The sequence below is a fragment of the Carassius carassius genome, chromosome 8 (assembly GCF_963082965.1).
Source record: "Carassius carassius chromosome 8, fCarCar2.1, whole genome shotgun sequence".
Taxonomy (NCBI): Eukaryota; Metazoa; Chordata; class Actinopteri; order Cypriniformes; family Cyprinidae; genus Carassius; species Carassius carassius.
The window spans coordinates 19,054,119-19,067,905 of NC_081762.1; the positions used below are offsets into that span (position 1 = coordinate 19,054,119).

Here is a 13,787-nt window from a genome sequence, read left to right on the forward strand (position 1 = left end):
AACAACTCAAAGCTGAAATATGCTACATATATTTTTTATCTTTAATTTTTGCCCCAATTTACAGTCTGGCATTGACAATCCTAGTTTTATTAAAGTCATATCTAGGCTGCAGATTTTGACAGAATCGTGTAGTGTAGATTCAGACTTTAATTCCAATCCAGGATATCAAACATATTTTAGAACACACATTGCTTTCATTTGTCATGCATCTCACAGCCATCAGGCACATGTTTTGTGTGAGTGTGCTGTGTTTGCAACAACTTGAAAGGCTTGTAGTGTGTGATCCTCAGCCTTTTAGTGTATGATGACCAGTTTTCTCTGTTTCCATTTATAAAGTCAGCAACTATGTGATATAAAAGTTGTTTAGTATATTTTGATTGAATAAGTGAGTGCATGAGAAAGTGATTTAATAAATGATAAAGTAAATAAATATGTGTTAACGAATGGATGAATAAATAAGTGAACACAGATTGAATGAACAGACAAACAAATGAATGTGTAGCTTTGTTTCCACCATAATGTTTTTATGCACATTTTGAAGTGTCACATCAGAAACGAGTAATGGAAATGCCAAATTTTGTTCGACTTTGACTTGACTTGACTAACCGAATAGCCTATATTGGCCTACACACTAAATGTGTTTCACTTAAATCATTGAGAGATTAACCAAACCAACAAAAGTTTAGGTTTATTGTGACATGATCCAAAGTTCACGGAAATGAAAACAAAGCTTCATAGTTTTATTTATCTAGCTTTGCAGTTTTATAAATCTTGACAGTTTTGGATGATGTTTTGCTTCTGTCTGTAAAACCAACCAGCGTTGGGATGACCATATCACGCCGGTGCCAAAGAAAAAATTACATTATTTACCATTATTTTTTCTACACAAACCGGTTTAAGAATGATAATAACAAAAATGAATGCAGAAACATCGATTCTTCTCGGAGTGAACCGATTGTTTTTTGTTTTTCCGTTTTCAAGCCCTGCTCTCTAGTGCACTGCTGGTAACATTGTCTCCTTTCTTTTTTCATTATTTTTCCCTGACTGCTATTCGCCTTCATGTTGACAGACAGTTCAATCACCCTTCAGCCAAACAGCCCTCCGATCCTGTGGCCTGCTTACAAATTTAGTCTGAAGAGGTGATGTAACACACTATGGAGAGAAGCCTCTGCGTTGAAGCAGATAAGACTGAAGAGGGTGGGGAACGCTGGCCTGTGGCTGCTGTGGGGTGCGAGGGGTGAATCCCTGCTCCGAGATTAAATCCCACAAACCAGCGTTAATCTCCTCTGCCCTCAGGAAACACACACACACACACACACTGGATTAATCACATCGGAGGGCCAAACAGGGGAATTCTCTGACCCCATTAAGCTACAGGATGGCGCCGACATTGCCACTGAGCATGACGGCTATCTACGGGATGTATGGCACAATTGTCATGCTGAGATACTTGTCGCACATACTCTACGGAATGACACTATCACTGAGTGAGATGTTCCTGTAAGACGGAGGATAATCAACTTTGGCTGAAGGACATATATTTGATCCAGCATTTCCTATAAAAAGGCTTGTTAACCATGAAAAATGTCCATTTAATGGACTTACCTTGAAACTGGGTGAATTTTATGGTTCCCATACGTTCCCCGTTCCTGAACATCACCTGACCCTGCAGAAACACACAACGATGAACCTTCACAAGAGCTGCTTATCATGTATAAATGGACAGTTTGCAGAAGTCTCGATTGCACAGTTGAGATGATTAATATCATGGCACAAAATCCAAGTTGGACAGATATATCTTACAAAGATCGATTATCCATCTTGTGCCATATTCTTCATACTTGGCACAGCAACAAATTGGGAAGGTATAGTTTGAAGTCTGGAACAGGGCTTGGTTTTAAAGCCATTTATTAAACTAAAGATCTGTGAATTCATTGCATTCTTGAGGCAAACACAATTAATTGCAGCACATTGATTTGTTAAATTAAAGGAGCACACAGAGCTCTGAGAGGTTGTCAGGTTGTGCCAGCTGAGAAGGACTGGGATACTTTACTGATAAAATAAAATAAAATAATAAAAAACTAAATAAAAATGAAATGAAATGAAATAAAATAAGATAATACAATGAAAAAAAAAAAAAAAAAAAAAATATTGTTGCACTTCTAAATATTATTATTTATTTATTTTTTCTAAATAAGAAATCCTGTATCAGTATCATAAAACTCAAAATGTTTATGTAAATAGGTAAATTCTGCATAATATTTATTAGATATTTCAACAAAACAACTTGATCATAAACAACAAGATCATAAAATTCAGGTAATTCAGGAGAATTCAGGTAAATATCTTACTTCAGCAAGCACTACTAGTAAAATAATAAACGCCTTAGAAAGAAGTAGCACAATGGTGAAGGAAAGCTATAGATTCAGCTGAAAATAACAGCGGCCCGGGAAATATAAAAAGGGTACCGAGTACTTGCAAGTTCCTGTTTGTGCCCTTGAGCCATCATTATAACAATAAGAGCACTGTAAGAAACTTTGGATTAAACGTATCTTTCAAAGGGGAAGAAACCAGTTAATGTTAAGTAAATATAAATAATAAATAATTACACCCAGTTACAAAACATAATCATTAACAGAGGAATTTCTTGCAAAATCATGAATTCAAATATGTCATATCAGATGTTGCAGGTTAATCATGGATATCTGATCAAAGCAAAGACATGCATGTAGCCTTTTTACATAAATTCTTTTTAAAAGCTACATCACTGGATCAAAATATTATCTAGTTTGCTCATTATGTCTTAAAAAAAGAAAATGTGCAAATTTGCAGTCTGTCTGCCCCTGAAGCTGCCTAATGAGACATTTAAAAGGATTTGGGATCACTCGGCCCAATAAAATAACAGGTGAGAGGCATACTGCATTACCATGGCAATAATTAGAAGCCCATTAAAACCATGGGAGGCAGCTCAGAAGTGATCGTATCTCTAAAAACGGCTATCTTTGAAATGTAGAGCAGACTCCAGTCCCAGTGGAGTATGATTCTTTGTTTAGCTTCTCTGACGTGGGCGCGCTGGATAAATGCTCGCCTTCACAAAACATATTAAAGCTGCAATTCAGAATTACGTGTGTAAACAATATATAATGTGAACTGCAGTACTCTTTGTCAAATGAAATTTACCGACTCTAAAGCCCAGCCTGTGGAAATTTACATATCCTCCATAGTTTCTGAGACATCATTTTGATTTATATGCTGAGCAGGATGTCATTTTTGTAACACTGTAGAGACAGCAAGGAGAAAAGTTGGTCACATTTTGTTGTTCAGGACCATCGCTTTCATTATTCATTTTGAAGAACATCTCCTTTTGTGTTTGATGGAAGAAAGAAAGATGAACTGTCACTTTAAGTCTCAAGCTGTAGTTGGAGAGATTTTGTTAAATCACTGAAGACTTTACTCTTTCTCGGTTTCTTTTTTTAGACTGGTTTCATAACATTAGAACAGCTGAAAATAGATTGTGTTGCGCTGCAGGTGTGGGCTGATGGGTCAAACATGTTGATGGCACCTTTAATCAGTATGTGTGAGTGTGATTGTCTGCACAGAGGTGTGCAAGGCACCCTCAGACCTGTAAAAGGGGTTTTGGGTGGAGATCATGAAGGTGATAGAAGAAAATGATGATGTTGCTATATGTTTGTATGATATTATGTTGATATATATATATATATATATATATATATATATATATATATATATATATATAAAGATGTTGTCTACTAGTCTCAGAAGTCCACATCTGCAGTGCAATAGTCTATTTTCAACATTTCTAAAATTATAAAACTTGAATGATGTTTTAGAATACATGTATCCTGTTCTTATTTAAATCTAGGCAGTCTGAGTACACTGAGTAACTTAAAAAGATACAAAAGTAAGTGGTAAAACTACCAAGAAACATTGTGACGAGTGGGGCAGGGCCGAGGGACATGGGAGCGAGGCCGGTGGAGTGATTGGAGATGAACTACACCTGTTCGACCCGCCGGTCTCGAGGCCCATGGAGGAGATGGAAGGATATAAAACTGGAGCGACGACAGTGAAGGACGAGAGAGGACCAGGCCTGGGCCTCGTCACAAACATGTTTTAGTTACAAAAACTGGAACATAATAAAAATTGCATATGGATTTGAGTAGGTGAAAGGATGGCTGCTCTTATTGTGACACCAACTGTCAAACGCGGAGGAGGAAGCGTGATGTTCTCTGACTCTTTTGCTGGATCCAGATTCTGTGACTACCACAGCATTTTGAACTCGACACAAGCATGAAAGCAATGCTATACCTACCCTACAAATGCAACACATTTTAGGAAACTTTACAAATGTTGAGAACAGCTTTACAAACAATATTTTCATCGCCTGTAATATCTGCAAAAAGAGGCTTTGGTTTAGACATTTTGATTACATTTCCTGATTTCTTCAGTCATGGTTTTTTTGAATGCTTTAAAGTAAGTACATTAAACTGTGTAAATTTCAATCAAAACTGAACAAACTAGGTTTTCGACACTTTTGACAAGCAGTGTTTCTTGATCCTCATCAGAATCCTTATACTCAGGATCCTTATACAGGAAAACATTGTGAAATCGGACCCTTAAATTATCATTCATAAGTTTGAGGTTGGTAAGGCTATTGAAAAACATATCTTATGCTTCTTAAAGCTCCATTTATGTGATCCAAAATGCAGTAAAAGCGGCAATACTCTGTGATACTATTACAATTTAGGATGTCTTCTATTTTAATATACTTTAAAATGTAATTTATTTCTGTAATGGTACAGCTGAATATTCAGTGCTGCAAAAAATTATTCTAATATGCAATTCTGCTGTTCAAGAACGTTTTAATTTCTTTAAAAATACATATACTATTGACCTCAAACTTTTGATTGGAATCAAGAAAGTTGTGCTAACCTTCTCTTTACCAAATAAAAGCAGCACAGCACCACTCTTCACTCAAAATGATCCACAGAGACTTCTCTAAGATAATGTTTTACTTCCTGAGGCATGCTGGCACTCGATCGATAGCTCTTCTCAGAGGACTCAAAGTCTGATGGAGAAGCTAGAACAGCCCGTTCTGTTGGACAAAGACCCAGCCATCGGTACGAGACAAGCCTGATCCTTGTGGGACCACTAAATCTGTTGTAGTCAGATTGCAATCTAGTTTTATGGGACTATGTTCCAGATGATTCTCTGCAATCATTCAGCTTTGATAGGAAGAAGTCCTATTTTAAATCCGAATCTGAGATCATGAATATTATTTACTGATGCATGATATTTAAATGCTGATAATTATTGTCACGTTATGGAGGATAACCAATAAGTGTCCAAAATTAAAACTCTATTTTGTCTAAATAAATGTAAAATAAAACACAAAAAAAAATATAAATAAAAACAAACATTTCAAATGCTACAAGTTAATTTAGGCAACATAACACACAAATAAAAATAGATATTTATTTTGAGTACCATTAAAAATGGTAATCATGTATATATTCTTACATAAAAAAGTATATATATATATATATATATATATATATATATATATATATATATATGTTATAAATTATATATTATAATTTTCTTTTTTATGATTAATCATAGTGACAGATAGCATGATAATATAGCTATTGTAAATCTAGGATGTAGGTAAAAGACATTTTTACCAACAAAAAAACTGTGTTAATAATGTTAATTTGTCTTTGACATGTTAAATATATATATATATATATATATATATATATATATATATATATATATATATATATATATATATATATAATTATTAACCTTTTTTTAGCCTTAAAGGTTCGCTAAAGATTGCATTTAATAGTATTATGAAATAATTCGTGTTTTTAAAGGATTCACTTTAAGTGTACGTTAGAGGACAGCAAAAGTCATTTAAATGTAAAAATAGAGGAAATTATCAATTAAATATACAATACAGACTGATATTAATAAATTGTAATGTTGGCCAGTAACCATTACTGTACTGATATATCTTCTCTTTTTCTATAGAGAGGGAAAAGAATGACCACATGCTCTTGTTTTCCCTTTCTGCTCATATTTCCACTGGTCTTCCAGCAGTATTTTCTTTTTTTATGTGTGTTTGTTTTTCCTTCCTCTCCATTAAGCTTCGACGCTGAGGTCTCGCGGCACATGCATTGTTTGTTTGCAGCCTGGACAAATATAAAACATACTTTGCTACACATGAGAGATAACTGCTGGATAAAAGCTGAAGATGGAGGGCTGGAGGACATACTGTACTAAAACTCAAAATCCACATTAACCCCTATTCATTTCCCAAACCAACAGCATTTACTGCAATATCGAAACTCCTTCCGTGTTTGTTAAGAGATATCTCGGTTCAGCCTCAGCGCATACCTTTAGATTTGCTGACATGCCTTCTTTTTGCGCTCTGTGATTCTCGCTTTTGGCAGCCTACAGCAGTGTGTTCTCATAAACAAACACACATTCAGTGATGTCTGCAGACGGGACACTCCCTGCATACCAACTATCTCCCTACCTCTTATCTGGCTCTTATTCTGTCAGCTACATTGCATGTTTAGCATTACTAGCCTCCAATCCCAAGACGCATTCTCAAATGTCTGCCCTCCCTCAGCCTATCGCAGCCAGTTTGCAGTAATAAAAGTAGCCCTCTTTTGACTTTGAGATCACAATATGGCCTTTAAAACTTTTCAGCTTTAGGAAACGTCACTTGACGGCTCAATCTAAAATGAAATCGTGAAAGCCTCAGTAGCTTTTGCAGTTACAGAATTGTAAACAGGCCAACCAGACACTTTATTTGTCTTCAAGAAGAGCTGTATAGCACTTACCGTCACTCCAAAGAAATTGGTTTCGTTCATCACGTCCAGAACCATTCTGCCCACCTCACGGTCATCCACCGTGAAGTTGTGGTACATGTCGTGCCTCTCCTTGTGTCTGAGGAGCTCCATGACACGTGTGAGGGTCTTCGCAATCACCCAGATGCCATCGTAGGCAAAGCCGTGGAACTTGCTGGCCTCCACTCCTTTCTGCTCTCGCTCACGTTTGTACTCCCTCTCGTACTCCTGTGGCGTCTAAACATGAGAAATCTTTTAAAAAACTACTTTGAAACATGTTCTAAAAATCTGATATTTGTTTTCATGTTGGTTTCAGACATTTTTAAAACCATTCATAGTGTTCTACTTAACATTGATTTTAATTACAAAAATGACAGTTGATGTAAATTTCAAGTAAAAGTCTCTTATCCTCACCATGACTGCATTTATTTGATCAATAATATGGTAAAAACAGTTATATTGTGAAATACTATGAAAATGTAAAATAACAGTGTTCTTTTCATATCTCTCTCTCTCTCTCTCTCTCTCTCTCTATATATATATATATATATATAGATATATATATATATATATATATATATATATATATGTTACAAAAATATATTCTATATATTTTTGTAATATCTTTTTAAAGCTTTCAGCAGCCATTACTCCAGTCTTTAATGTCACACAATCCTTCAGAAATCATTTTAATACGCAGATTTTTTTTTCATTATCATAATTGTTGTCATTAATATCAATATGTTTGGTAAAACAGCTAGACCAATGTCAAATCAGTAATAACTAACATAAACCATTTCAATTGGGAAAACCGAGAAATGCCCAGAGTAAGAATCTACTGAAACTGAAATGAAACTGATTTTTTCTTCTGTCAGAAATCAGAAATGTCATTCATAACTCCTGAGATCCCGCTGAACTGCAGACACTCACTCTTCCTGATATTCCTTTAATCTGTTTGGCACTGAGAGGTTCAAAATCCACGCTGATGTAGCCCTCCATGGCTGTCAGCAGCTTCTTAGTGGTACAGTTTGTGGAGTTCGCCTGTTCCCACCAGTTACCCTGGTACCATCCTGGGATTATCCACTGGTATTTACTGCCATACATGTTCAGGTTGTAAGCCTGGAGCACACACACAAGATCAGAGACTCAACACAGATCTCATTTCAACCAAAGAAAAAATATATTGACGGTAGTCCTTTCAATGCTGACACAGCTAAATGTTTTTGAGGCACATGTAGAGTATGTTAAGTAAATCTACAGGCCTTTCACAGTCTGAAGCATGATTTTGAAGCCAGCTAACTTACACAGCAGAAGACTTTAGCGGCCAGATTCTCATCAAACTGACCGATGATGATTCGAACATCATTATCCTATAGAAAAGGGATAGAGAACAAAATAAAACAGGTGGCTTAAATATGTAAAATAGATTTACATAAAAACAGTAACACTTCAGTATAGTGACCAATTCTCACTATTACCTACAGTAGGTGGCCAACCAAAATGCCTAATACCGCCATGTGTACCACCGCCGCAGGGCCACGGCATTAACTGCACGTCAGTCTCATGTTAAAGTCGTTCACAAAATTACCACCAGGTGGCGCAAAGGGACAGTTTGCAAACTGACTGGAATTATATTTTTATAGGCTTTCATTTCGATTTACAGGCTAATGAAAGTTTTGAACAAAAAATCCTGACCTTGACCGTTGGTTCACTGTACAAGCATACATATCTACGTGTACAAGGCTGCACATTCATGAAACTTTATTCGCCTCGCAATTTACTCTGACTCACGCCATAAAAATAAATAAATAAACACCAATAAAGCACCACTTAGCGATCAAAAGCTGCAAATGCACTCTAAATGCACAACTCTGTGCGGAAAAGGGTTAATGCGAATAAATGCAGATGGAAACGCATTCAAAGTGCATCAAAAGACTTGTGATTTGCAGGATGGGATGGCATAAGTTGACTAACCAGCGGACCGATTTGGTTGCACAGCATCTGAAATGTTGTTATGGTCATGCTGAAATTCAAATGTTTTATGTGACACAAGAATTTTACGCACAAGTAAAATTTGCAACTTTGGATGGAAACCCGGCTACTGAGAATCAGTCCATCACTGGATTTTCAGGTGGAAGTCAGACGGTCTTGTTTGAGTGGTGCCACGGCCCAATTTATCAAAGAATGTGTCACAGCTGCAGGGATATTGAAATGCCCACCAGCGACTTTAAGAAATAATCTCTAAATCTATTTTTTGCTTTTCCCTCTTGGGATGTCATCCTCAAGCACGAGGCTACAGGAAGAGCATTTAACATGCACAGCTAATGAGCTGCTCAAGATGAAAACTATCATGTTCAAGCAGGAGTAAAAAATAATGACTCCAGTGGGTGGGATAGTGTTTTGGACAGCTCTGAAAACAGTAGCGTTTACAGGTAAGATCACAGCATCTGAAATGTTGTTTCACAGCATCAGATGCTCTATTAAATCTGATCCCAGACCTGCTTTAAACTCAAGAACATTGACATAAACAGCATTCGTGAGGGGGCCACTTTCAAAAAATGTTTCTCAGAGACTTGTTTCTCATTTGCCACAATACCACCCTCTGCACTTCAGCAGTGCCAAAGAACATGCTGAGATATTGGAGCTATGGTGTGAAATACTCCCGCTTCCCTTTTCTGGACCAACTGCTTGGGTCAGGCGCTTCTTGCTTCACAATCAGCAGCCGTTACAAACCCTGTTGCTGCTCCCGACGTCGTGGCCACTTAACCTGAATCCCTCCAGCTGTGTAAGTGGCTCCAGCTGTCCTGGAGAACTGGCAGACACAAGCTTCTTCCAGCCAGGCAAAATGCAGGCTGGATCTTTGCCAGGCTGCCCCAGGACCTCGGTCACCACTCGCTTTGCTTTTATCAAGACCATGGTTGTGAGACTTTCCCATATTTACACAGCGAATGGTAACCCAGTAGATGTGTGGATGAGAACATTTTGTTTATATGGGTTAATATACTGCAAAACTGGTGGCTGTTGCTCTGGCACAGCCATGTCAATGTGAAATAAAATGTTGAATTTACCGTCTCTAAGAGTTTTTGTCAACTGGTGAAAAATGTGAGCATGCAGAATTTGAAGAAACAGTTCTTCAGCAGTTCTTCGCCATTTGGGGAATTGCGATAATGGAGGTACTAAGTCAGGCAGGTAATAGAAGTCATAATAGTTTCACTGTGAAAAAAATTACTGGGAACAAACCTTTAGGTGTAAACTGCAAAGTAGGAGAAACAGCAGACAACAATGGAGCAATGGCTATATAGATCACAAACATACCCGGATAAATTGATCATGGCATTCCTGCCACTTTATGTGTTTACGATGATGACTAAGAAAACTTTTTAGCATTCTCTTTAAGAGACATCTAAAGCTAAAGATGCAATGCTTAAACAATGACATCACAGCTCATTAGCATATCATTAACATATCACATGATTACAGAGTCAGCTTCTCACTGTTCACACAAATGTATAAATGCAGTAAAAATGGTCACATCTTTAAACTATGATATTTTGTTTATTTTTGCATATATATATTTCCCCACTTTTAATATTAAAAGGGAACAGAAATGTAGGAATAGACTACATTTTCTATAAAAACATTTTAATTTTAAACAAAACTGATTTGCATTATTATAATAAAAATATCAATAATATGACATCTTTGTCATATATTGCTTTATTTTCAGCACAAACATCATTAAAATTAGACAAATTTAGTCGATAAGATATTTATTTTAACCCACTGGTGTTTTTTTATTATTATTATTTTTAAGCACAAATCTAGCAATTTTGTGTCCAGATGTAATTCAACACATATGGTTACATCTAAGAAATCCATTTCCTAATCCTAGTAAAATATTTAAAATACATTTATTTAACATACTGTATTTCATACATCATACATCTATTAACATAACATAACATAACCTAACATAACATGTTTACTGACATACTGCTCTATACTTACTGATATAAAAAATATAAATAAACCTTATTCGGAGTACTATTTGTGCACAATGTACATTTCTTAATATTAAGCCTAAAATGTATTTTAATGTCACTATTGATTAGGATTGTATGATCTTGGAATAATTGATTTAAATGTTAAGACATTTTAAGTGTACCTAAAGTATAGAGCCACTTTAAGCTAGTGCACTGTAAGCTAGTTATATTTTGTTGGCAGGGCCTATGAGTTCCCTTACCTTTAGTTTCTTCACATTCACACAGGGATCATTAGAGAAACTCTCAGTGTCTGCAATCTGGATGTCTGCCTTCTCCAGCTCATTGGTCAAATCATTCCGCACCTGTCAGAGAGAGAAAGAGAGAGACAGAATGAGTGAAAGAGGGAACTAGAAATGAAAAAGAGCTGAATGAAAGCAGGGATTGTGGATAGCGAACCACCCAGAAAAGCATCCAATCAAAGGCAGCACTCCCTTGCTCTGATACATGTCTCAATTCACTCTAATCTCCTGCCGATCTCACATTTCCCCTGCATCCCAATCAGCCTGGAGCATCCATGGAAATCTTTCCTCCAGAGGTCCCACTGGGCTCTGGATAAAACATGACTCCAACCAGCTCTGCTCCCCATAGACTTCATCCATCCTTGTCTATGGATGCTTTTGAAAAATGGAACAGTTCCTTGCAAATAAAGTCTCAATACCTCCTGTCCTTCTCAAAGATGTATGGAGTGAGAATCAAAGCATGTACTGTATTAAGCTCCGGTGTATTGTGTGTAACATGAAGGGATCTTTTCATATTCTCAAATCTATCGCTCCAAAAATTCCAACCCATTGACAAGATATTTGGTTTACACATATCACCCAAAAATTCATGTGAACATGGTCCAAAATATGCTGTACTGTTTAAGATCACAAGTACAGTACAGTACAGTACATGGTAAAAGACTCTCATAGAAGCTTCATCTTTAAACTTGTTCTTTCAAATGCAGTCATACACATTAAGATGCACATCTTTGCCTGTTGCGTCATCAGTTTTCTCAGCATCTCATACCATAAGTACTGTGTTTTAACGGTGCCTTTAAAGAAAGAAGTACTCAGGTTTGTTTGATGTCATAGTTTAGTTCATTTGGATAATGTGAACCATGTTTTCTGAACATGGATATACACCCACGAATTGAACCCGATTCTGCTGAAGAAGGGTGGTACAGTTCATCTGAACTCCGGTACGATTCATAGCAAATCACAGAACTGAACCATTATTGATGATGTACTGTAAGAATTGGTCAAACTGTGTATTTATGATTTCTCACTCATTTTCCTGACAATATCAATATAAAAAAAAAAAAAACGTCACTTCCTGTTTGTTGTTGGCGTCTGTACTGCGTTTGAGCTCCGTCACTATATTCTTTTTATCGACTATTTTTTACTTAAAAATCAATTTTATACACCATCATTTCCGTTTATATAACATGTGAATATATCCTCTATTGTATTCTAAAACAAAAACAATCAGAGCGCCTCGCTATCAATAGTTTTATTTTGATCTCCCGGGTCATCTATTAGCTTATAGGCCGTTAGCATCAGCAAGCGTGGTAGTTGCTAAACGCGCTTACATTGCTAATACTCTATTCACACATTACCACTGCTGTACTGACTGTTACTTGCTTTAATGGCGGATGAATGTCTACCTTTGATTGCAGGTGAGGACACGTTCGAGCTGCACCGAATGCACCTCGAGCTCGAGGCCGTGGAGAAGCAGATTCGCGACCTGGAGGTGAGGCAGGCCCAGCTGAGAGGGCGGAGATCCGCACTGGAAACCTCCCGTGCTGATGTTCACAAGTCCGGGATAAGTATACAGCGTGCTGTTAACAGTCCCACCACGTCTACTCCGTGTGTTTCTCTGCACAGGCCCGGTGCACCCAGGACGCGATCTTCCCAGATGTCCACGGACACCACGGACCCTGGGTGCATCCACAGTGGAGGACGCGAGCCAGGCCCCGGGCGACGACTTCTCCCCCTCCAGTCTTCGAGATCTCCACACGGATCTGATTCGCTCCCCTCCGCGAGACAGGACGCGACGCTGTGATCATTGGAGACTCCATCGTCCGACACGTCCATGCTACGTTAGCCGAAGGTAAAGTGCACACTCATTGTTTCCCTGGTGCTCGTGTTCTTGATGTTTCTGCGCAGATACCCGCGATCCTGAAGGCCGACGAGAGCCCCAGAGCGGTCGTGCTTATGCCGGGGTTAACGACACCATGCTGCGGCAGACGGAGACGCTGAACCAAATGATTATTTTGGTCTAAATGAGTCCACTCCACCAAACTACTGTTATAAGCATGAGCCCTGTCAGACTGGTCGTGGCGGAGGTGTTCCAACAATATATAGTGATATTCTCAATGTTACCCAGAAAACAGGATACAGGTTTAACTCATTTGAAATACTTCTGCTTAATGTTACACTGTCAGACATGCAAAAGAAATCTAATGTATCTCTTGCTCTGGCTACTGTGTATAGACCACCAGGGCCGTATACAGAATTCCTAAAGGAATTTGCAGATTTCCTCTCAGACCTTCTGGTTACAGTTGATAAGGCGCTAATCATGGGAGATTTTAATATTCACGTTGATAATACAAATGATGCATTAGGACTTGCGTTTACTGACCTAATAAACTCTTTTGGAGTCAAGCAAAATGTCACCGGGCCCACTCATCGTTTTAATCATACACTAGATTTAATTATATCTCATGCAATCGATCTTACTGCTATAGATATTGTACCTCAAAGTGATGATATTACAGACCATTTCCTTGTATGGTGCATGCTGCATATCACTGATATTAACTATATGTCTCAGCGTTACCGTCTGGGCAGAACTATTGTTCCAGTCACCAAAGACAGATTTGCAA

The 13,787-nt window shown here is 37.6% G+C and overlaps 1 protein-coding gene across 1 annotated transcript in view; it reads right to left on the reverse strand.

Annotated features, from left to right (window-relative positions):
• The window catches only part of LOC132145456 (gamma-aminobutyric acid type B receptor subunit 2-like), a 236,311-nt gene that overhangs the window by 67,701 nt on the left and 154,823 nt on the right, over positions 1–13,787 (reverse strand). Inside the window, exons 4-8 of the mRNA XM_059556505.1 lie at positions 11,122–11,223; positions 8,183–8,248; positions 7,809–7,997; positions 6,873–7,115; positions 1,606–1,666 (exon numbers count right to left, since the gene is read on the reverse strand). Coding sequence (XP_059412488.1) covers positions 1,606–1,666; positions 6,873–7,115; positions 7,809–7,997; positions 8,183–8,248; positions 11,122–11,223 — 661 coding nt within the window. The remainder of the gene's footprint in view (positions 1–1,605; positions 1,667–6,872; positions 7,116–7,808; positions 7,998–8,182; positions 8,249–11,121; positions 11,224–13,787) is intronic.